The sequence below is a fragment of the Zeus faber genome (genome assembly GCF_960531495.2).
Source record: "Zeus faber genome assembly, chromosome: 17".
Lineage (NCBI taxonomy): Eukaryota > Metazoa > Chordata > Actinopteri > Zeiformes > Zeidae > Zeus > Zeus faber.
Window position 1 is genome coordinate 28,347,957 of NC_137204.1, and position 21,815 is coordinate 28,369,771.

General features: G+C 46.2%; 2 protein-coding genes across 2 annotated transcripts; both read left to right on the plus strand.

Annotated features, from left to right (window-relative positions):
- Positions 1–691: 691 nt before the first annotated feature.
- Positions 692–8,807, plus strand: LOC307243478 (protein NLRC3-like). The gene is made up of 9 exons (XM_080018303.1): positions 692–757; positions 847–960; positions 1,908–1,983; positions 2,122–2,353; positions 3,576–5,379; positions 5,507–5,680; positions 7,037–7,210; positions 7,429–7,475; positions 7,724–8,807. Exons 1-9 carry the CDS (start codon positions 708–710, stop codon positions 8,248–8,250), a joined length of 3,198 nt encoding a protein of 1,065 aa, XP_079874429.1. The 5' UTR covers positions 692–707; the 3' UTR covers positions 8,251–8,807.
- Positions 8,438–19,824, plus strand: LOC307243070 (sorting nexin-30-like; the record flags this gene model as incomplete). The annotated part of the gene is made up of 5 exons (XM_080017720.1): positions 8,438–8,479; positions 13,999–14,246; positions 18,205–18,244; positions 19,026–19,184; positions 19,654–19,824. 5 exons carry the CDS (start codon positions 8,438–8,440, stop codon positions 19,822–19,824), a joined length of 660 nt encoding a protein of 219 aa, XP_079873846.1.
- Between the last annotated feature and the right edge of the window lie 1,991 nt (positions 19,825–21,815).

The following is a 21,815-nucleotide window of genomic DNA, read 5'->3' on the forward strand; positions in this document are numbered from 1 at the left end:
GAGACGGAGCCACTTCATGGAGCGGGAGAGAGAGACCACCACATGGTCACATGAGCCAAGGTCAAGAAAAGTGTGTTTCTGTTTGGACACAATGGATGAACGGTGACTTCTTGGAGACTGTAAATCCTTCCAGTTTGAGTTCAATGCTGTGAAACTGGAGGAGTGATGATCAACATTCATCCCTCATTCAATGTGATCAGTGAAAGGTGCTGTTCGCTGCATCTGATTGGGTAGAAATACAGAGCTTGTTCTGATGACTGAGAGATGCAGGTGTTGTTGTTATTGGTTTGAAGTGCAACGTGTGTTGTGATGAGTGACATGCAGAGCTTGTTGTAAACTCTTTCTGTTTAAATCTTGTTGCCCAACCTGTTTGGCCCGCGGGCCGAAACACTGTGACATCATCATGACATCATCTGAATTTAAAGGTCTGCAGTCTACCATGAATGTGTGTGAGGAGAGAGAGGAGGGGCGTCCCACCTCTAAAACAACTCTGTCTGGGGAACATGGCGGCCCGAGCAAAGCTAAGAGGTAGGATGAGGATCTCTGAGCGTCTGGGACTGTTGTCCATCCCAGAGCTCAGCAGTGATGTCACTGCACCTTCATGAGTCTGAGGAAAAGCTCTGTGTGTGTTGTGTTGAAGCCCAGAGCAGCAGGAGAGTCCAGAGGCTCCTGCCCCCAGTGGGGTCTCCTTCAAGAGTGACCGCTCTATGGCTCCACCTTTAAGGTTTAAAGATGGAGATCAGTGTACGGAGCAGAGGTGAGGATTTACCAAATAGTTGATCAAATAAAACAGCTAAACATCCTCAAATCCTAACGTCCAGATGCTGCTTATTGTTCATCTGGTAGATTCCATCAGGAGAGAGCAGACTGTCCTGAACCCAGCTGTGTCTCCATGAAGAGTGACCGGTCTATGGGTGTTCCTATTCTCTTCAAAGATGGCTGCCCCTCCAGGGAGAAGAGGTAGGACTTTGAAACAGAAGATGGAAACAGAGGAGATGGTTGTTATCATTCTCTACTGAGCAGAGGGAACAAGTCAGGAGCAAATGAATTGTTCAGAACCAGCGTTAAAGCACAACGTCAGTGACAGGGAGGGCTTTTGTTGGCACTTTTTAAATGGTTGTGTACATCCATATATTCAAGAGATTCAAGATTTTTTATTTGTCACATACAAAAAAATGTAGGTAGGTATAAAATATAGAAATGACTACTTCAACTTTAAAAGAAGGTATAGTGCACTGAATTCAAGCTTCCAGTGATATTGGATATTGATATCAACTGCTGCAACCATGGCAACCTGTCCTGATGCATTGTGGGACATGTCCTTTAAAATGACTCATCCCGTCTGTTGCTTTTTTATGATGAATTGTAGTTTTAGTTGTATTAATGTCTTGTACTTATTATGGTATATTTCCATTTGTTAAAATGTTGAATTCTGTCTCTAAATATATCTCTATTTGTGTGGAACGATCCAAATGTGTCAAATAAAAAGGTGTGGCTGGGGCTGCACCAGTGACCCCTCCAAACTTGAACTTGTCCGTCAGTTTTGAAGAACACGATTGGTGAATACCGCCTTGTTTTCATTGATGGGAGTGCAACTGAGCAAACAACTGTGTTGATTGTGAACCACAGTGAAATGGAGAGGAAAAGAAAGGTGAGAACAGCCAAGCATAGCACCGTATCTAAGGAGGTGGAGTGTGAATATGTATTTGGGAACAGTACTCGTGTGGTGGGTCGCTCTGTGAGTCAAAGTCCCGGCTCCTTGTTCAGTCCCATCAGAACCTTCAAACTCTGTCACATCCAAGAGTGTTTTTACTACAAGACACCACCTCTAACTCTGTGTGTGTGTGTGTGTGTGTGTGTGTGTGTGTGTGTGTGTGTGTGTGTGTGTGTGTGTGTGTTCTCCACAGAGACCAGCAGAGGTCAGAGGTCACCAGTGCTCCGTCTGGACAGCAGCATCAAACAGACCTGGACTCCTTATTCCTGGTGTGTAAATGTCCAACAAGCTCCAAATGACATGAAGCAGCATGTGTTGTGGTGCTGATGGTCTCCATGCTTCCTCTTCACACCAGTGGGATGTGAATCCAGGACAGTAAAGTTCTCACTGATGTTCTTCTGTTCCAGCTGCTGGAGGACAACATGGTCACCTTTGTGAAGGAGGAGCTGAAGAGGCTCCGGAAGGTTCTGAGTCCAGATGAGCCACGATGCTCAGAGAGGCAGAGGGAGGAAGAGGATGATGAGGTGGACGCTGAGGAAGAGGAGCAGAGGAGGAGCGCCAGAGAGGGAGTTGTGAACATCACACTGCACTTCCTGAGGAGGATGAAGCAGGAGGATGTGGCTGACTCTCTGCAGAGCAGTAAGAGACTGTGCTTCACACATTTAAAGGAACATTCCACTCTGGTTCTCTGCTTGATTAGTACAACTGTTTCTGAGAAGAAAATGAGAGCTCTACATGTAGAGTTCAGAGATACATCCAGGAGACGGTCGCTAGGAGACGGTCGCTGGAAGATGGTCGCTAGGAGACAGTCGCTGAGAGACGGTCGCTGGGAGACGGTCACTAGGAGATGGTCGCTAGCAGACAGTGGGGGAGTAAAGAGACAATCACTGGTAGACAGTCGCTAGGACACAGTCGTTAGGAGACTGTGGCTAGGAGACAGACCCTCAGAGACAGTAGGGGAGTAAGGCGACAATCGCTAGGAGACGGTCGCTAGGAGACAGTCGCTAGGAGACGGTCGCTAGAAGACAGTCGCTACGAGACAGTCTCTCGGAGACCGTTGCTATGACATAGTGGGCGAGTAAGGAGACAGTCGCTAGGAGACTGTTGCTAGGAGCTAGTCGCTAGGAGACAGTCGCTAGGAGACAGTCGCGAGTAGACAGTCGGGGAGTAAGGTGACAGTCGCTAGGATACAGTCACGAGGATACAGTCGCTAGGAGACAGTTGCAAGGAGACAGTCGCTAGGAGACAGTGGGGAGCAAGGACACAGTCGCAAGACACAGTCGCTAGGAGACGGTTGCAAGGAGACAGTCGCTAGGAGTCAGTGGGGAGTAAGGACACAGTCGCGAGGACACATTTGCTAGGAGACAGTGGGGAGTAAGGAGACAGTATAGGGGCTGGGAATCACTCTATGACTGAGTCTAGAAACTCGGACTTTCATGTTGTTTCACGTGGAATAATATATAATCAAAACCGAAGCAACAAATAAGGTGTTTACATTTTGAGACTGCTAGTAGTTCCATTTTAATGGGAGATTTATAGTAGTACTAGTACCTTTTTAATGGGATATTTCTACACCTCGGTATCAGAGTAGAATGGTGTGCTACTAATAAGCCAGTAAAGCTACATGTTGGTTGTCATGGTGGAACATGTTCATATGAGTAAAACTGCAGATTTATAAGCAGCTGCACAGTTAACCTCCACATCACACACATCCAGTCAGTCAGTCTGCTTGTTCCAACTGTGATGAGCTAAATACACAACATGGGTTTGTGAGTTGTACACGTTGAGCAGGAAATATTGACATGATCCTCATTGACCTTAACATCTACTCATTGATGTTCTCTGTTGTTTGTTCATTCAGTAATTCTTGCTCCTGTCTGCCGACGTCAACTGAAGTCTCATCTGAAGGAGAAGTTCCAGTGTTTGTTTGAGGGAATCGCTAAAGCAGGACAAGCAACACTTCTGAAGCAGATGTACACAGAGCTCTACATCACAGAGGGAGGGGGTGAGGAGGTCAACCAGGAACATGAGGTCAGACTGATTGAAGCAGCTTCCAGGAAAACAGTGACAGAAGAAACAGTCATCAAATGTCAAGACATCTTTAAACCCTTACCTGGACAAGATCAACCAATCAGAACACTGATGACAACGGGCGTGGCCGGCATTGGTAAAACAGTGTTAACACACAAGTTCACTCTGGACTGGGCTGAAGACAACGCCAACCAGGACATACACTTCACATTTCCATTCACCTTCAGAGAGCTGAACTTGCTGAAAGGGAAACAGTTCAGTTTGGTGGAACTTGTTCATCACTTCTTTCTTGAAACCAAAGAATCAGGAATCTGCAGCTACGACAACTTCCAAGTTGTGTTCATCTTGGACGGTCTGGATGAGTGTCGACTTCCTCTGGACTTCCAGAACAATGAGATGTGGACTGATGTCACAGCGTCCACCTCAGTGGACGTTCTGCTGACAAACCTCATCCGGGGCAACCTGCTTCCCTCCGCTCGCCTCTGGATAACCACACGACCTGCAGCGGCCAATCAGATCCCTCCTGAGTGTGTGGACATGGTGACAGAAGTGAGAGGCTTCAGCGACCCACAGAAGGAGGAATACTTCAGGAAGAGATTCAGAGAGGAGGAGCAGGCTGACACCATCATCTCAAACATCAAGGCATCACGCAGCCTCCACATCATGTGTCACATCCCAGTCTTCTGTTGGATCACTGCTACAGTTCTGGATCACGTCCTGACAACAGCCCAGAGAGGAGAGATGCCCAAGACCCTGACTGAGATGTACATCCACTTCCTGCTGGTTCAGTCCATACAGGGGAACGTCAAGTATCGTGGAGGATCTGGGACAGATCCACGCTGGAATACAGAGAGCAAGAAGATCATTCTGTCCTTGGGAAAACTGGCCTTTGAGCAGCTGGAGAAAGGAAACCTGATCTTCTATGAAGCAGACCTGGCAGAGTGTGGCATTGATGTCAGAGCAGCCTCAGTGTACTCAGGAGTCTTCACCCAGATCTTTAAAGAGGAGTGTGGGCTTTACCAGGACAAGGTGTTCTGCTTTGTCCATCTGAGCATCCAGGAGTTTCTGGCTGCTGTTTATGTCTTTATGACGTTTACCAGCACCGGTGTCAATCTGCTGTCAGAAGCACAACCAACATCAAAGTTCTCTCATGGAAAGAAAAATAAACCTGACTTACAATCCCTCTACCAGAGTGCTGTGGACAAGGCCTTGCAGAGTGTCAATGGACACCTGGACTTGTTCCTTCGCTTCCTATTGGGCCTTTCACTGGAGACCAATCAGCTGCTCCTACGAGGCCTGCTGGAACAGACAGGAAGTACCTCAGTGACCAATCAGAAAACAGTGCTTTACATCAAGAAGAAGTTCAGTGAGAATCTCTCTCCAGAAAGAAGCATCAACCTGTTCCACTGTCTGAATGAGCTGAATGACCGTTCTCTAGTGGAGCAGATCCAACATCACCTGAGATCAGGACGTCTCTCCAGAGAGAAGCTCTCCCCTGCTCAGTGGTCAGCTCTGCTCTTCATCTTACTGTCTTCAGAAGAGGAGCTGGAAGTGTTTGACCTGAGGAAATACTCTGCTTCAGAGGAAGCTCTTCTGAGGCTGCTGCCCGTGGTCAAAGCCTCCAAAACATCTCTGTAGGTGCACAGATAACACACGTATATTAACTGTACACTGTTTGACATCTGATGACATATTTGAAGTAAATATCTGTGTATATCTAATATCAAACTATGTATTTATCTGTGTCATGTTGATGTGCAGGCTGAGTGGCTGTAATCTGTCAAAGAGAAGCTGTGAAGCTCTGGCCTCAGTTCTCAGCTCCAACTCCTCTCGTCTGAGAGAGCTGGACCTGAGCAACAATGATCTGCAGGATTCAGGAGTGAAGCTGCTCTCTGCTGGACTGGGGAGTCCACACTGTGCACTGGACACTCTCAGGTCAGTGTTACTCAACCTTGACCTCAATATTTCAGTCATATTGAGATTTGTATACAACTGTAGATAACTATGTCAATATACACTATTAAATAAATGTAACACAATATTATTTAAAATAATATATATTATATATAAAAAATATTCTTCTAAATATAACTTCAATAAATATAATAATCATAGCAGGTAAAACTATTTATTTCTTCCATATCTCTTAGACAGCTCGTACAGTTCAACCACAGCCTTTTTCCAAACAATGTCATTGAACAACGTTCCAAAGAGTCACAACTTCCATCACAGTTACAGCCTCACACACCTTTACATCCTCACATTCAAAGGACAGTTAGATGACGACCCCCCCAACCCTCAATTAAGGATCAGGAAAAAATTCCCAGAATCCCAAACACAAACATAAAGGAACCTTGAGAAGGGACTTGAGAGAGGGATCCTCCTTCCAGGATGGCTAGGAGAGCAATAGGTGCAGAGTGAGGAAGAGAGACATGGAATTAAGAACAGCAAAACACACAATGTCAAAACTACCAATTATACATGAGAATATATTGGAAGAGACGTGAAAGTGTAATAAAACAAAGGTGTCGTGGTAATTTTAAACGGTTAATTTCCCATGAAATGTTCTTATAATAACCACTGTGGGACTGAATGGGGGATTTGTCTTCATGCAACATGTTCATTGTAACCCAAAAACAACTCCAGTGAAGTGAATGTACAAAGTGGTTTCAAAATAAAGGTAATCAATGCTTTTATTCCACAGCCAAGATTGTGAAACAAAATAAGTCTATAATTCAAACCAAGGAGCTCTGAGTATCTGTTTGTGTGTGTGCTCACTGCTCCCAGTGCAGCCACACCTGAACTGAAATGAGTTCAGGTGTGTTCCTTAGTTCCTCCAGCAGCCTGCAGAGGGAGCCACCTCACAGTGTCATTAGTACATGCATACACATTGTCAATATACTACCATCTGACTGATTACTAGTTTTTACTCTCAAGTCAAATACATTATCTGTAGGTTAGAACATAACAACCTATTTTCTGGCTCCTACAAAGGACTCAACATAATGTGAAGCTGCATAATCCAGGTGTTCTGAAGCCAAATCATAGAACCATGAGTCCATTCTCACAATCATGTCTTTGTAGATGAATTATTATAAGTTCCTAACGTGTGTGTGTGTGTGTGTGTGTGTGTGTGTGTGTGTGTGTGTGTGTGTGTGTGTGTGTGTGTGTGTGTGTGCAGGCTGGGTCACATCAATATTCCATCTCTTGAACTTGTGTTATGTATCAGTGTCTGTTGCCGCAGCAACCGTCTTCCTGATGTTGGCACCTGGTGCTTCATGTTGTTTGCAGCTTGTCAGGCTGTCTGCTCACACAGGAGGGCGTGGCTTCTCTGGCCTCAGCTCTGAGCTCCAACCCGTCCCATCTGAGAGAGCTGGACCTGAGCTACAACCACCCAGGAGAGGCAGGAGTGAGGCTGCTCTCTGCTGGCCTGGAGGAGCCACGCTGGAGACTGGACACTCTCAGGTATGGAGAGACCAGCTGACACTCCCTGACAAGCTCTTCTACAAGGAGGACGCTCCACAACCATGTGGTCAATCATACTGGGATGCTGGGGAACGTGCTGTGTTGTTAGACAGCACATATGACCGATGCATGATGGGAAACCATGGATACGGAAGCTTCTTAATGTCCGTGTTTCCCTGATCTCAGAGAACGTTCTGCTCTGACTGTGTTCTTCCCAGGGTGGAGCAGGGTGGAGCGTGGAGGCTGAAACCAGGAGTGAGGAAGTGTAAGTGTCTGTTTAGTTTGATTCATTACTATTTATCAACTATTTAGATGGAAAGTCCATCCACACAGCAGTACGGGACGTCCATCCATTCACATCCTACTGAGAATGAAGATGATGGTGGACATCATGTGTCTTCATCACACTGCTGATACATGGACAATCTGTCTGTTGATCAATCTACAATGAATGAACCAAACAGGGATGTTAGATTATAAACTGTTGCTGTTTTGTGTCTTGTTCTTCACCAGATGCTGTTAAACTCACACTGGACCCAAACACAGCAAACAGACGAATCTGTCTGTCTGACAACAACAGGAAGGTGGTGTTGGTTGAAGAGGAGCAGCCATACCCTGATCACACAGACAGATTTGACGACTTGAGACAGGTGTTGTGTAGAGAAGGTCTGACTGGACGCTGCTACTGGGAGGTAGAGAGGAAAGGAATGGTTGATATAGGAATGACACACAGAGGAATCACAAGGAAAGGAAGGAGCTATGACTGCTGTCTTGGATCTAATGACAAGTCCTGGATTCTGTCTTGTTATAATGATCGTTACTGTGTCTGCTACAATAACAGTAGAACAGACATAAATCTCCCTCCGTCCTCTGGTCCTCACAGAGTAGGAGTGTATGTGGGCTGGTCTGCTGGCACTCTGTCCTTCTACTCAGTTTCCTCTGACACACTGAGACACCTCCACACCTTCTACACCACATTCACTCAACCACTCCACCCTGGTTTTACTTTGTGGTCTGGTTCCTCAGTGTCTCTGTTATAGGTGGAGGAGGTGTAGTATCCTCTCTCTAAAAGCTGAACTGAATATTCAGTGTTTTTATCACATAGTTCATAAACACTGTATGTAATTGCCTTTCCATGCTGTGGTACATTCATGTACATGACATGTTTTTATAGTAATTATTCCTTCATCTGTGTATAACTTTACTGTCAAAATAAGTGTTGGAGTCATGTTGATGTTTGTCAACCTGCTGTTGTCCAGTCTTCTGCATGTTACTGTTATTTCATAACTCTCTAGAAATGCTTTTCATGTTTTGATGGGAACATGAGACTCACTTTGTTCAAATATGTGTGATAATGAAAACTATTGAATGTGGAAGTTTGAATTTTCTGTTAGGCCCACGGCCTCCCAGCCCATCTGCAGCTCCCTACTCAAGCCCGATTGCACACACCTGGGATCAATTCGAGTTGTAGCGCTATTGGCTCCCTTCCAAGTTCCTAGTGCATATTCCTAGTTCCTAGTTTATGTCTCGTTGTCTCGTCTTCCCCTTACCTGCTTGTCTCCTCTCGTCGACCAAGTCTGTCTCTCCAAATCCAGCCAGCCCGGTTTACCTGCCTGTCTCCGCTCGTCGACCATGGCTGCCCGTCCATCTCCATCCAGCTTGGTTCCCCGTCTCTCCACCCGGATCCTGGACCCCGTCTCCTGGTCATCATCATCCCTGCCCTGCTCCATCCCTACCCGACCGGGTCCCCCCGGCCGGCTCCACCGTCCCGGCTAATAAACATCCTTTGCCTGCCTTCCGTCTCCCTGTGTCGTGCGTTTGGGTCTCTCCCAGTTCTGGTCGTGACATTTTCTTGATGTGACATCTTTAAAAACAACTTTTTAAAATAAATTGGATGAAACAGTTGATGAGGAATCCAAGTCATCTGTTGTGTTATTGATGGAGCAGTGATGTCAGTATTTACTTTACAAAATACCATGTTAGTGCTGTGTGTGTGTACGTGTGTGTATTTGTATGTGGGTGTGTATACATGTGTATTTACATTTAGTCATTTGGCAGACGCTTTTATCCAAAGCGACTTACAAGGGAGAATAACATTCAGCTACATTGCGACAGAGATTAGTGTAACAACATTGGTGTAACAATAAATACTGCAAGGTGGTGCAAAGTAATTGTAGATTAGGACAGGAGGTACTCACTGAAGAGCTGGGTCTTCAGGTGCTTCTTAAAGACAGAGAGGGAGGTCCCCGCTCTGGTCATTTTTGGCAGCTCGTTCCACCAACGTGGAACTACAAATGAGAATAGCCTGGATTGCCGTGGCTGTATGGCCGGCAGAGCCAGGCGACGCTCATTTGACGAGCGCAGCATCCGGGGGGCAACATGTGCTCTTACAAGAGCATTTAAGTAGGCGGGAGCATTCCCAACAATCACTCTGTAGGCCAGCATAAGAGACTTGAACTTGATGCGGGCGGCTACAGGTAACCAAGCGGCTACAGGTAACCAAGCGGCTACAGGTAACCAGTGGAGCTCGATGAGCAGCGGAGTGACATGTGCCCTCTTTGGCTGGTTGAACACCAGTCGCGCCGCCGCATTCTGTATCATCTGAAGTGGCTTCACCGCACAGGCCGGCAAGCCTGTTAAGAGGGCATTGCAGTAGTCGAGACGGGACATCACCAAGGTTTGTACCAGCAGTTGAGTGGCATATTGGGTCAGGTACGGCCTGACTTTTCGGATGTTGAGTAGTGCGAAGCGGCAGGACCGGGAGACGGCGGCAACATGGTCCGAGAATGTCAGTTGGTCATCAATAATGACACCAAGATTCCTTGCAGCCTTGGTAGGAACAAGAGATAGAGAGTCGATTTTAATATCAATGTTGTGATAAATACCTTGTTTGGCCGGGAAGACCAGCAGTTCCGTTTTCGCCAGATTTAGTTGAAGATGATAATCCTTCATCCATGTGGATATGTCAGCGAGACAATCCGAGATCCGCGTCGAGACAGTAGGGTCGTCGGGCGGGAAGGACAGATAGAGTTGAGTATCATCCGCATAGCAGTGATATGAAAAGCCATGTGAGCGGATGATCGGGCCCAGTGAGGTGGTGTATATGGCAAAGAGGAGGGGTCCTAGCACCGAGCCTTGGGGCACCCCTGTGGTGAGGTTGTGAGGCACAGACAGCTGGCCTCGCCATGTCACACTGAACGAGCGCCCAGTAAGGTAAGATTCGAACCAGGAAAGTGCACAGCCCATTATGCCCATGCTTGAGAGTATGGATAGGAGTATGCAATGATTGACAGTGTCAAAAGCAGCTGATAAGTCTAGCAGAATGAGAACCGAGGATTTGGCAGCAGCTCTAGCAGTTTTTAAGGCCTCTGTCACAGACAACAGGGCTGTTTCAGTGGAGTGACCACTTTTGAAGCCAGATTGAAGTGTATCAAGAAGGTTGTTTCTTGACAGGTACTCTGTAACCTCCCTCTCTAAGGTTTTGGAAAGGAATGGGAGGAGAGAGACCGGCCGATAGTTTCCTACTTGATTGGGATCGAGTGAGGGTTTTTTGAGCAGTGGTGCGACCCGAGCCGCTTTGAAAGCGGAAGGGAAAGTGCCGGAAGTTAGGGAAGAATTAATCACATGAGTGATTGCCGGGGTGATAGTCGGTGATATGGCTTGAAGGAGGTTGGATGGGATCGGATCTAGCGGACAGGTAGTGGGACGGCTACATGTTAGTAGTTTAGATACCTCACTTTCAGCGAGGGGGGTGAAACCAGGGAACGATGAGCCTAGGGCTGGAGAAGACAGGTTGTGAGTAAGTTGTTTAGTGAATTGGCTGCTGATGGCTGCCACTTTGTTAGTAAAAAAGTAGGCAAGGCAGTCGGCAGTGAGGTTAGTAGCTGGGGGAGGTGGTGGAGGGTAAAGCAGAGACTTGAAGGTGGCGAATAACTTACGTGTGTCTGTGGCACCGTTGATCCTATCGTTGAAGAAGGCCTTCTTGGCAGCAGTGATGCTGGGGGAGAAGGAGGACAGCAGTGTCTGGTAGCTAGCAAGATCCTCAGTTGTTTTGGATTTGTGCCATTTCCTCTCGGCTGCTCTGAGGTCGGTGCGCGTTGTCCGGAGGGTATCAGTCAGCCAAGGGTGCGACTGGGTTGAACGAGCAGGTCTGGTGGATAGTGGACACAGGCTATCCAGACATGAGCTCAAGGTGGAGCAGAGGGAGTCAGTGGCATCATTAACCTGCAGAGAGGAGAAAGTGCCGTGGGGTGGAAGAGAAGAGGAGAGCACAGAGGAGAAGTGGGTGGGAGACAAGTTGCGGAGATTGCTGCGGATAGTAACCATGGGTGGGGAGGTGGGGGGTTGTTTTGGTAGCAGGACATTGAAGTGGATGAAGAAGTGGTCAGAGAGATGAAGAGGAGTGACCCATAGGTTGTCGGTGGTACAGCTCCGAGCAAGAATGAGATCAAGCTCTTTGCCAGCCTTGTGAGTCGGTGGAGTCGGGATCTGTCTTAGGTCGAACGAGCGAACCAAAGACAGGAAGTCAGCCGAGCTCGCACTGTCCAAGTGGATGTTCATGTCTCCGAGGACGAGCATGGGACACTCGTGCTCAGGGATTGATGACAGCAGGGTGTCAAGCTCATGTAGGAAGTCACCTAGTTGTCCTGGTGGACGGTAGATGACGACCACATAGGCTTTCACCGGAGCAGTCACCAAGACGGCGTGATATTCAAAGGAGGCAAAGTTGTTTAAAGGCAGCAGTGGATTAAATTTCCATGTGTTGGAAATTAGCAGGCCAGTCCCACCACCACGGCCAGATGGTCTGGATGTGTGGGAGAATGAGTAGTTAGTGGAGAGTGCAGCCGGGGTTGCGCTATCTTCCGGTTTAATCCATGTCTCAGTGAGAGCAAGGAGCTCCAAGGAGAGGTGGTTGGCATGACCAGAAATGAAGTCTGCCTTGTTAACTGCAGATCGACAATTCCACAAGCCAACAGAGAAGGAGGTCTTTGCAGAAGATGTTTGCTGCAGGGACCTGAGGTTACCCGGATTGCATCGGCGTATGGTATAACGACGCTTTCTGGGTGACCTTGAAGTTGTAGGGATGCGGTAGTAGCACATTTTGTATGGAGTGAGAGAAAGAAGGCAGGTTTGCCTTGTTCGGTGTCCTTGCTTCGGTTGACGTGCAGAGGTAGACGTGCGTCTTTACACAGAGCGACTACAAATGGGCCAACGCTTGAAGCTAACGCTTCAAGGGCAGGACCATAAATAGGTGATAGAATTCAGCTGCTCGTGTGATTAGGGTTGCACCTGGCTAAGAGCACGCCCACATAAGAGAGGACTTACCTGAATAGGGGGTGTGTCTGGAACACAAGCTTGTTGGCAGATCAGCAAATAGCAGTGAAATGTACAGAGTCAATCCAGTAGTCCAAGTTGCAATATTACAATACGAGCAGTGATACACTACACAGCAACCTCAGCACTAGAGCTCGACTCAGAGTTAGTTTGTAGTGCAGGGTATTTATCCCTGTCCAGCGGAAGGAGGACACGCCCAGAAAGTTAGACAAAGGGTTTACTGATTAGAGGGAGTTGCTTGGCTCACACCCTTGCTGATGGCTGAGCAGTTAGCAGCAGATATGCCGGTACTACCCTGAAACCAGCTAGGACAAAGTAAGTGCCAAATAAGACTGAACCAGCAATAATAACAAGAAAAACAACAGCAAGGGACAACAACAAACGACAACAATAAAACAGATTTAGTCAGTAATGCACTTCTATTTGACGTGCAGAGGTAGACGTGCGTCTTTACACAGAGCGTCTTCACACGAGAGCGACTACAAATGGGCCAACGCTTGAAGCTAACGCTTCAAGGGCAGGACCATAAATAGGTGATAGAATACAGCTGCTCGTGTGATTAGGGTTGCACCTGGCTAAGAGCACGCCCACATAAGAGAGGACTTACCTGAATAGGGGGTGTGTCTGGAACACAAGCTTGTTGGCAGATCAGCAAATAGCAGTGAAATGTACAGAGTCAATCCAGTAGTCCAAGTTGCAATATTACAATACGAGCAGTGATACACTACACAGCAACCTCAGCACTAGAGCTCGACTCAGAGTTAGTTTGTAGTGCAGGGTATTTATCCCTGTCCAGCGGAAGGAGGACACGCCCAGAAAGTTAGACAAAGGGTTTACTGATTAGAGGGAGTTGCTTGGCTCACACCCTTGCTGATGGCTGAGCAGTTAGCAGCAGATATGCCGGTACTACCCTGAAACCAGCTAGGACAAAGTAAGTGCCAAATAAGACTGAACCAGAAATAATAACAAGAAAAACAACAGCAAGGGACAACAACAAACGACAACAATAAAACAGATTTAGTCAGTAATGCACTTCTATTTGACGTGCAGAGGTAGACGTGCGTCTTTACACAGAGCGTCTTCACACGAGAGCGACTAAAATTGGGCCAACGCTTGAAGCTAACGCTTCAAGGGCAGGACCATAAATAGGTGATAGAATACAGCTGCTCGTGTGATTAGGGTTGCACCTGGCTAAGAGCACGCCCACATAAGAGAGGACTTACCTGAATAGGGGGTGTGTCTGGAACACAAGCTTGTTGGCAGATCAGCAAATAGCAGTGAAATGTACAGAGTCAATCCAGTAGTCCAAGTTGCAATATTACAATACGAGCAGTGATACACTACACAGCAACCTCAGCACTAGAGCTCGACGTGCCATGTATGTATATACATGCTTGTGTGTGTATGTAAACATGTGTGTGTGTATGTATTTGTGTGTGTGTTGCGGTCACAAGGCTTCCATCGACGTAGAAAGAGGCGTCATCGTCGTCACGGTAACGGCGTCCGTCTGGCATGATTGGGGACTCACCGTCGGCGTCGTCGCTGTCAAGCGGCTGCAGCTTGACGACGAGGCGGACGGCGACGCCCTCGACCTCTACGTCGCCACGGAAACGCACCGCCCGTCGGTCACCGTGGACGACCCTGAGAAGCACATCTCCACCATGGAGACCTACATCGCCTACAGAGCCTCCACCGAGGTGGAGTTTGGGCTTTTGGGGCTCGTTTAGTGCTTCACGCTGAGTCTGAGAGTGAAAGGATTCAGGGAAGAACAGCGTGCAGCCAATTTACTAATAATACACCAAAACATGTATTTATCTTTGTTACATTATACTTTATTCTGTTTTTATGTTTTGAAAACTTTAAGTGTAATTGTGTGGATTCATTTGAAAGACGTTGATTTCATTAATTATAAATATTTACAAAATCATAATTCCCCCCCAAGAATCTTGAGCTTTCTATTAAACTTTTTAAAAATAGAAATCCCCAAAATGAAGTTTACACAATAGGATACCACAGTATATGTACACGTCAAGTTTGAGAGGAATTCACTTTTGGTCCATCCATCTCACCCAGAATCAGAAGAGAAGGTCAACACCAGATTCATCCCTGAACGACCAGTACTGAGATAGATGAGAGGGGATGGGCTAGCCTAGCTCCTGTCAAGTTAGGGAAATACACCTTCCAGTATCTCATGCTAACTAGCTTAGCTCAATGCATGGCCGCAGAGGGGATCGGCTAGCCTAGCTCCTGTCAAGTTAGGGAAATACACCTTCCAGTATCTCATGCTAACCAGCTTCGCTCAATGCATGGACGCAGAGGGGATGGGCTAGCCTAGCTCCTGTCAAGTTAGGGAAATACACCTTCCAGCATCTCAAGCTAACTAAGTTAGCTCAGTGCATGGCCTTGGCTAGCTTTGGCTATGACGGAAGCACGGCGCCAGGTCTTTGGGAACTTGGACCTCTGGAAGCATGATTAGAAGAATGTGCGTAGCCATTGAGATGTTCTTTCTCTTTGGTGCATGACAAACTCTGGATGGATATTGTCTCGACCTGGTGATTTGCCCAGCTTCAGTTTTTTGATTGCTGCCTTTAGCTCGGCTGCTGTGAAGTCTCCTGAGAAATTAGCATCAGCGCTGGCTGCTCTGGCGAGGGATGATACCTCACACGATGTCAGTCGTGTGAGGTAGGTTTTTGTCCGCATCAGGGAAGCGACCATTTTGCAGGAGCTGGGAAGCAATAGCATCTGCAGTCACTGGACACCTACGAGGTGTTGTTTTTCTCCCTGAGAGCAAGTTGATGGTCTGCCACGCCTTCCGGCTGGAGTGGGTGAAGTCAATGGATTCCGCTACTTCCGTCCACCTAGCCCTTGGGGTGTCATCCAGCTTCTGCAGTAGGGCTGCTGCTGTTGCGTCCATTTCTTCCCTGGAGCTCGCCTGCTGGTGTTGGCGCAGCAGGCAACTGCACTCCTCATCCCAGCCCGGGATATAGTTTTTATTGTAGCCACGTGGGATGTTGTGCTTTGCTGCCCTTAGGAGGACTTCACAGTAGGCACTGTATGCAGCATCCACATCTTCTGCTTCTGGGTCCATGAGACCAGCAGTTCTTCTTTCTGTTTCCACCGTAAACAACTGCCAGTTCACCTTCCTGAAGTTCCATCTCCTGACCGGTTTGCCAGCTACCGGCTGTACTAGGGATGGTACTTTGATGATGGATGGCCGGTGGTGTGAGCGAGGGAACCTGTCCAAGACACGTCTCTCCGGTTTCAGGTCGTTACTGTGGCATATGACGAAGGCCAGATCTGGGTTGATGTAAGAGTTCCAACGTGCAGAGCAGAAGCTTGGGGGCTCCTTTGGGTCGTACAGCAGTTGTGCCTCAATGTTAGAGGCCCACTCACTCAGTGCTTCTCCATCCTGTGATGTGTGTTGGTAACCCCAATCCGTATGTTGGCAGTTGAAGTCACCTGCATAGATGGCAGGAGCAGTCACGGATGGAAGTGATGATGCAGTCAGCGCTGTTGGTGGGGGCTTATATACGTTCATGACAGATGTTTCTTGGATTTTTGTGACCAGCCACTCGATGTTGCAGCCAGGTGGAGATTGGCTTGTGGCTGCCCAGCTCAAACCATCTCGGACGAAGGTTGCCATTCCATGCTTCTTGCTGTGGATGGATCCAGCGAGGGAGAACCCAGGAAGCTTGAGGTTTTCATCTGACACCCAGTGTGTCTCTTGCAGGAGGACCGCTGCCACTTTGTTGGAATCGGCCAGATGCCTGATGACTTCGAGTTTGGCGATGGTTAGGCCCTCGACATTGAGTTGGACCACCAACAGACCTTGGTTTTCGACGGTGGGGGTGTCCGCCCGTCCTAAAGAGGATGTTCTCTGCCTTGGTTTTGGCCTTGGCTTGTACCTTGGTCTGCCAGCTCGATGATTATTTGGCGACATTAGTTTTGTGAGTTGGTCTTGCACCACTTCTCACTACTCACAGGAGAGGCCTCGTGAAGGCTGTCGTCTTCTCTCCCAACACTGTTCATGACTGTTCAGCACAAAAACAACAATGGTAGTGCTTTAGTTTATTTATTATTGATAAACGTTTTTAAAATATTTATTATATATAACTGATGGAAATTAATACTTGAATTATCCATTATCCTGGACGTTTCCCTCCAATCTGATGAACTCATGCAAATTATAACAACCACCAATGAACCCTAACCCCCACAGTCATACCCACAGTGTTACACTAGTTATTTACAGTGTTACACTAGTTATTTATGGAGGACTCCTGTCAAAAATGTTTTACACCTTTGAACTTTGAACTTTTTTTGAAAGATTTTCCTTAAATATAACGATACTGAAACTATACCGTTACCGTGTCCCAAAAACCCTGATTCACACTGAACCCTGATCCCACTGGACAATCAAAATGGTCCGTTTTAATGCCAGATTGAAGATTCAAGAGGTTTATTGGTCACGTACATATACATACGTTCATACATATATGCAGTGAAATGTTACTGAACACACCCAGAGATTATGTAAAATTGTTACTAAACCGAACATAACAGCTAAGAAACAACTACCTAGCAACTCACTGAACTAACTGATTCCTAAAGCCGAATACAGTTAGTGAATAGAATAATATAAAATTAAATTAAATTAAAATAAGACTCAAAAAGTTGATACAGAGTGGGGCTACAATAGAAGTAAAGGGAATAGAGTTATGTTTATGGGATAGGCTGTTTGTAGATACAGATACCGCTGCCCCGGCGCTCGCGGGTTGGAATTTTGCACGATGGCCCAAGTCAACTGTGTTTGTATCAGTGTCACTACAGCAGCGTCTGCTCTGCTGCTTCATGGTGCAAAGGTTCCACTCCTTTTTGACACTCGCTTCTTGACCAGTCACTCAGTAAAAGCAGTCGTTCCATTTGATTCAGTTGGTTTCATGCGCGCTGAGTGAAGGAGGACTTCCAGTGAAGTACAGTGACAAGAGTCGCACATTTATTATGACGACTTTATTTTGGAATGGCAAGTACCACATCAATACAGTAGAAATGTATATTTGCACTTGAAGTGAAAGAGACTTTGATTTGAAGGTTGAACTGGACATTTCCATGTTAGTTTTAGGTTGTGTTCTACTAAACCTCAATGACTTACAGGTTGTATTCTACTGAAACTTGGTGACAGTTCCATGTTGTATTTTACTGTAACTAGGGGACAGTTTCATGTTGTATTATTGTTCCACAGTGAATAATGAACAGTATCATATATATTATTGCGACAGTATATTAGTATAATATCTATCAAATTGCATGGCTCCGTATGTGCAGCTGTCCTGTCACGTGAGCGTCATCACATCACTCCATGTGTCTGTCGTTGATGTACAGCAGATCGACCCAATGACACCAAATGATCCATGATATGAACTCAAAATGATGGGACGACGGTGCACAAGTTATTTAATAGTCAATGTTTTATTATCAACATACAACTGAAACAAAATCAGAATCGGCCGCTCAGACTCAGATTGGGCCAAGAAAATTGCAACCTGTTCACACAGAGGTGTGTGTGTGTGTGTGTGTGTGTGTGTGTTTTTTTTTTGCAGATCACTCGGATGGCGTTCGACCTGCCAGAATACTGCGGCGCTAACAGGACTTTGACTGAGGAGCAAACTGGAGGACAGCCAGCCCACACACCTCATCCCAGTAGGTCACATGACCCTCATCCCAGCAGGTCACCCTCTCCGTGCGCCCTGTTCCTCTTTTTTAGTTGTTTCATTTGGAGTAACGGGGCGTGAGTAGGGATGGGTATCGTTATGGTTTTAACAGTTCTACTACTCTTACCGATACTGCTTATTGATCCGGTATCGGGATGCCACACTGAGGCATTTTTCCCACCGGTTGATAAAGTCACTGACAACACCGGTGTTACCACATGGTGCGGGCCTGGTGTCCCCGTTATGCACGGAGGGAGGGAGACAGGTCCTGATCTAGACCTGATCTAAGGTCTTGTACAACCCTCCCTCCTCTCCTCCCGTCATAAGTGAAATGTGACTCCGCAGACTCCAAGCCACGTTCACTTTGTCGCGTGCGATTTATGACACAATTTGAGTTTTTTAATTTGAGGGGAGTCGGCCCCGCCCCCTTCCTCCATTTATTCCTCCAACACCGTTAACAGTACCGGTAATGTATGGAGCTTATAAATACTACGTTCTTTAATGTTGTAGCCCCGGCCCAATAGTCGAATATTGGCATTAAACACCTGAATTCGATTCGACTGACAAAACTCTGAGTCGGGTACAGCCCTAGTTTTAGGCAATAGTTGGTATCGAAGAAAGTACTTCTTATTCGAAGATTTTATTCTTTTTGAAATGCATTTATTTTCAACGTGGATGTAACATCTTTGCTAAAGGTAGGAATGACAGTTGCAGTTGTTTAAGGCACATTTAGTGACTGGACTCTCCATCTCCTGCTCCTCTCTCTCCCGCCGCTGCCAGAGAAGTTTGTGATGAAGGGAGTGGTGGATCGTTTTTCAGAAGAGTTTGTGGAGATGAGGACGAAAGCCCTGGACAAGTTCCTGAAGCGGGTGGCGGACCACCCTGTGCTCTCCTTCTCCCCCCACCTCAATACCTTCCTCACTGCCAAGGTAAGGGATGATGTAAATACTGCTCCTGAACTACTAACACATTTTACATACCTACTCTGCCTCTGCTCTACCTCTACTCTACTCTACTCTGGAGGGGATCCACAATTTTCATGAATATCTCGACAACGGTAGATGTAGTTTCATGGTTTATTTTGTTGATTTAAAGGCATAATGCAATGTCAATTCCATCCATTATTTGACATTCATCTGTATGTGTCTTAGGCGTCAATAAGGGCAAGGGCCGTAACAGGCATCGCCACCTGGTACTGCTGGTACTACTCACGCAGGACGGACAATACATCAGTACTTTCATGAAATGAAAAAGGCGTCTGATCATCGTTCACAGTTTTCTAGTTTCAATAAATGATGACTGTGCGATATGAGTAAAAAAATGTCCCAGTATGACTTCTCTAATATTTAACTCTAGTCTTTTGTAAATGTAAGATGTGTGTGTTTTCTTCCTCCCCAGGACCTGAACAAGCGCCAGGGTCTGGCCCTGCTGACTAAGGTGGGAGAGTCGGTGAAGCAGGTCGCCGGCGGCTACAAGCTGCGGGCGCGGCCGGCAGAGTATTGCATCATGGGAGATTACCTCGACATGTTCAACCAAAAGCTGGGAACCATCGACCGCATCGCGCAGTGAATCCTCAAGGAGCAGACAGGTAACACCTCTGCAGATTTGTACACCATCCACCGAGTACTGGGTCCACTCCCTCTTTCTTTTGGTTGGTGTTTTCTTGTTGTCTGAAGTCATTTCACTGTGTCTCCCACTGCAGAATAGCTGTCCCATGATAAACATGTCTGTTTCCTGCTTTGTTAAGGCTGCTGTCATGTAACGTGATCTATAGATTAAATCAGGATTCAGTTTCTCTGTACATGATTCCTGGTCAAGCCTGCCAGTTTCTTTTCGCCCCTGGCTGCATTTGCAAGTAAACTTGAGAATCTAATGCAATGCTACTTGTTCCTCACACAATGCCTCACAAACCTCAACGGACTTCATCACATCATCAACTTCTTCCGTTCTAACAACAACGGGCGTGTCCTCCAGTCAGTCTTCGTCAGTCTCCTCCAGTGGTTCTTGAAAAAATTTTGTTTTTAATTGTCACATTCAGGTTGAAATCTGCTGTTTGAAATGTTCTCCAAGTCCGGGATTACACCGGTATCAGATCCAGCATCGCTGTCGTTCTCTGCGTCGCTGTCGGAGAACTGACTATCATCGCAGAAAACGAAGACCAGTCCGCGCTGCTTACACTGACTTGGATCTATCGCACTGGTCAGAAGAATCGAAGAATCCTCGTCCTGCGCTTCAACCATCTCTTTTAGGAAGTGACGTCAGCTTTTCTTCTTAGATGGTTTCACCCTTTCACAACGATGGATCCAGGTGTGTGTTAAAGTAGTACGAATTTAAGGCTGAACTCTATCAAAACGGTTTCACATTGTGACTTCACATCACATGGCATATGGAGGAATAATCTTCACCTGGACCGTAGCTTTAAAGGAAAAAATCGATCGACGCTGTTCAGCGCTGTTCAACGTCTCGGTAAGTGAACTGTGTTTCCCCATATAATAATATTTAACTACATGGTGAAACTTTTTTCGACTATTTATAAATGAAACTCGGTTTTGAAAAATACGTTGAGAGATTAAAAAAACTAAAAAAAAAACACAAAGGAACACAAATCTGGAAAAATCTAATTTTCCTTCTACAAAGGTTTTTTCAACTTACTTGACTCTGGCGGTTCCTGGCGATTTTAGAAATGCACAAAGTAGCGGGTTTAGCTGCGGTGGGTCTAGTGTCTAGTGACGCATCCCACCGACGGTCTGAAGCCGTCAATGCAGCGTCTGTGTATATATGTCTATGATTGTTCAACCAAAGTAAATCAAATTGTGACACTTCTTTTATTTCCAAAGCGCTGTCGATCATTTCCACGCAGCGCTCTGAGGAAAACGTAAAGCGATGCGGCTGTCTTTGTGACAGCAGCACAATAAAAAATACCCCTTGGAAACACTGGGGTAGAGTTGAAAAGTTGTCTATTGCCCCTTTAATGTTTGTCTGCTTTGTCCAAATATTTGGTGTAATCCCAACATGACAGTACCTTACAGTATATATATTATTTTTTTTGTTGTTGTTATACATTCATTTTATTGAAGTTTGTTATCGCTAAATCTATTTATTATTGATTAATCAATCTTCACTTCAATTTGAAGTCTATTGTGTCGAAAATTAAAAATAAAAAATATGATTGTCACTGCTGCTGTATTCGCTGTTTCAATCTTTCTAATTTGCTGGTGCCCATCTGACTTTTAACGGACAAATGAAAACAATGCTCTTTGTAAAGGAAATGTTGGGGACACCTAGTGGTGACTCTTGGTACTAGAAGGTACCTACATGTTCAGTAGGAACTTTAATTCGGGGAACGTTTACTGCTCTGATGTTTGTTTTCTAATTCACTGTGACTGAAATGAAGGTTGTGTTTTTTAAATGTAAATAAATCAATAAAAAGATGAGGGGAACGTTGAGTGTCACCTACTCATGTTGACACATGTTGATGTTCTGATGCCATCCTCAACAAGGCATCATCTGTCAGTAGATGTGGTCACTACCGATGTGTCCTCTCTGTAGCGACATCATGA

Coding starts and splice junctions, on each gene's coding strand:
- LOC307243478 (XM_080018303.1), top strand. CDS start 708: ATGGCTCCACCTTTAAGGTTTAAAGATGGAGATCAGTGTACGGAGCAG. Junction 758..846: donor GATCAGTGTACGGAGCAGAG/GTGAGGATTTAC, acceptor TTCATCTGGTAG/ATTCCATCAGGAGAGAGCAG. Junction 7,476..7,723: donor GAAACCAGGAGTGAGGAAGT/GTAAGTGTCTGT, acceptor GTTCTTCACCAG/ATGCTGTTAAACTCACACTG.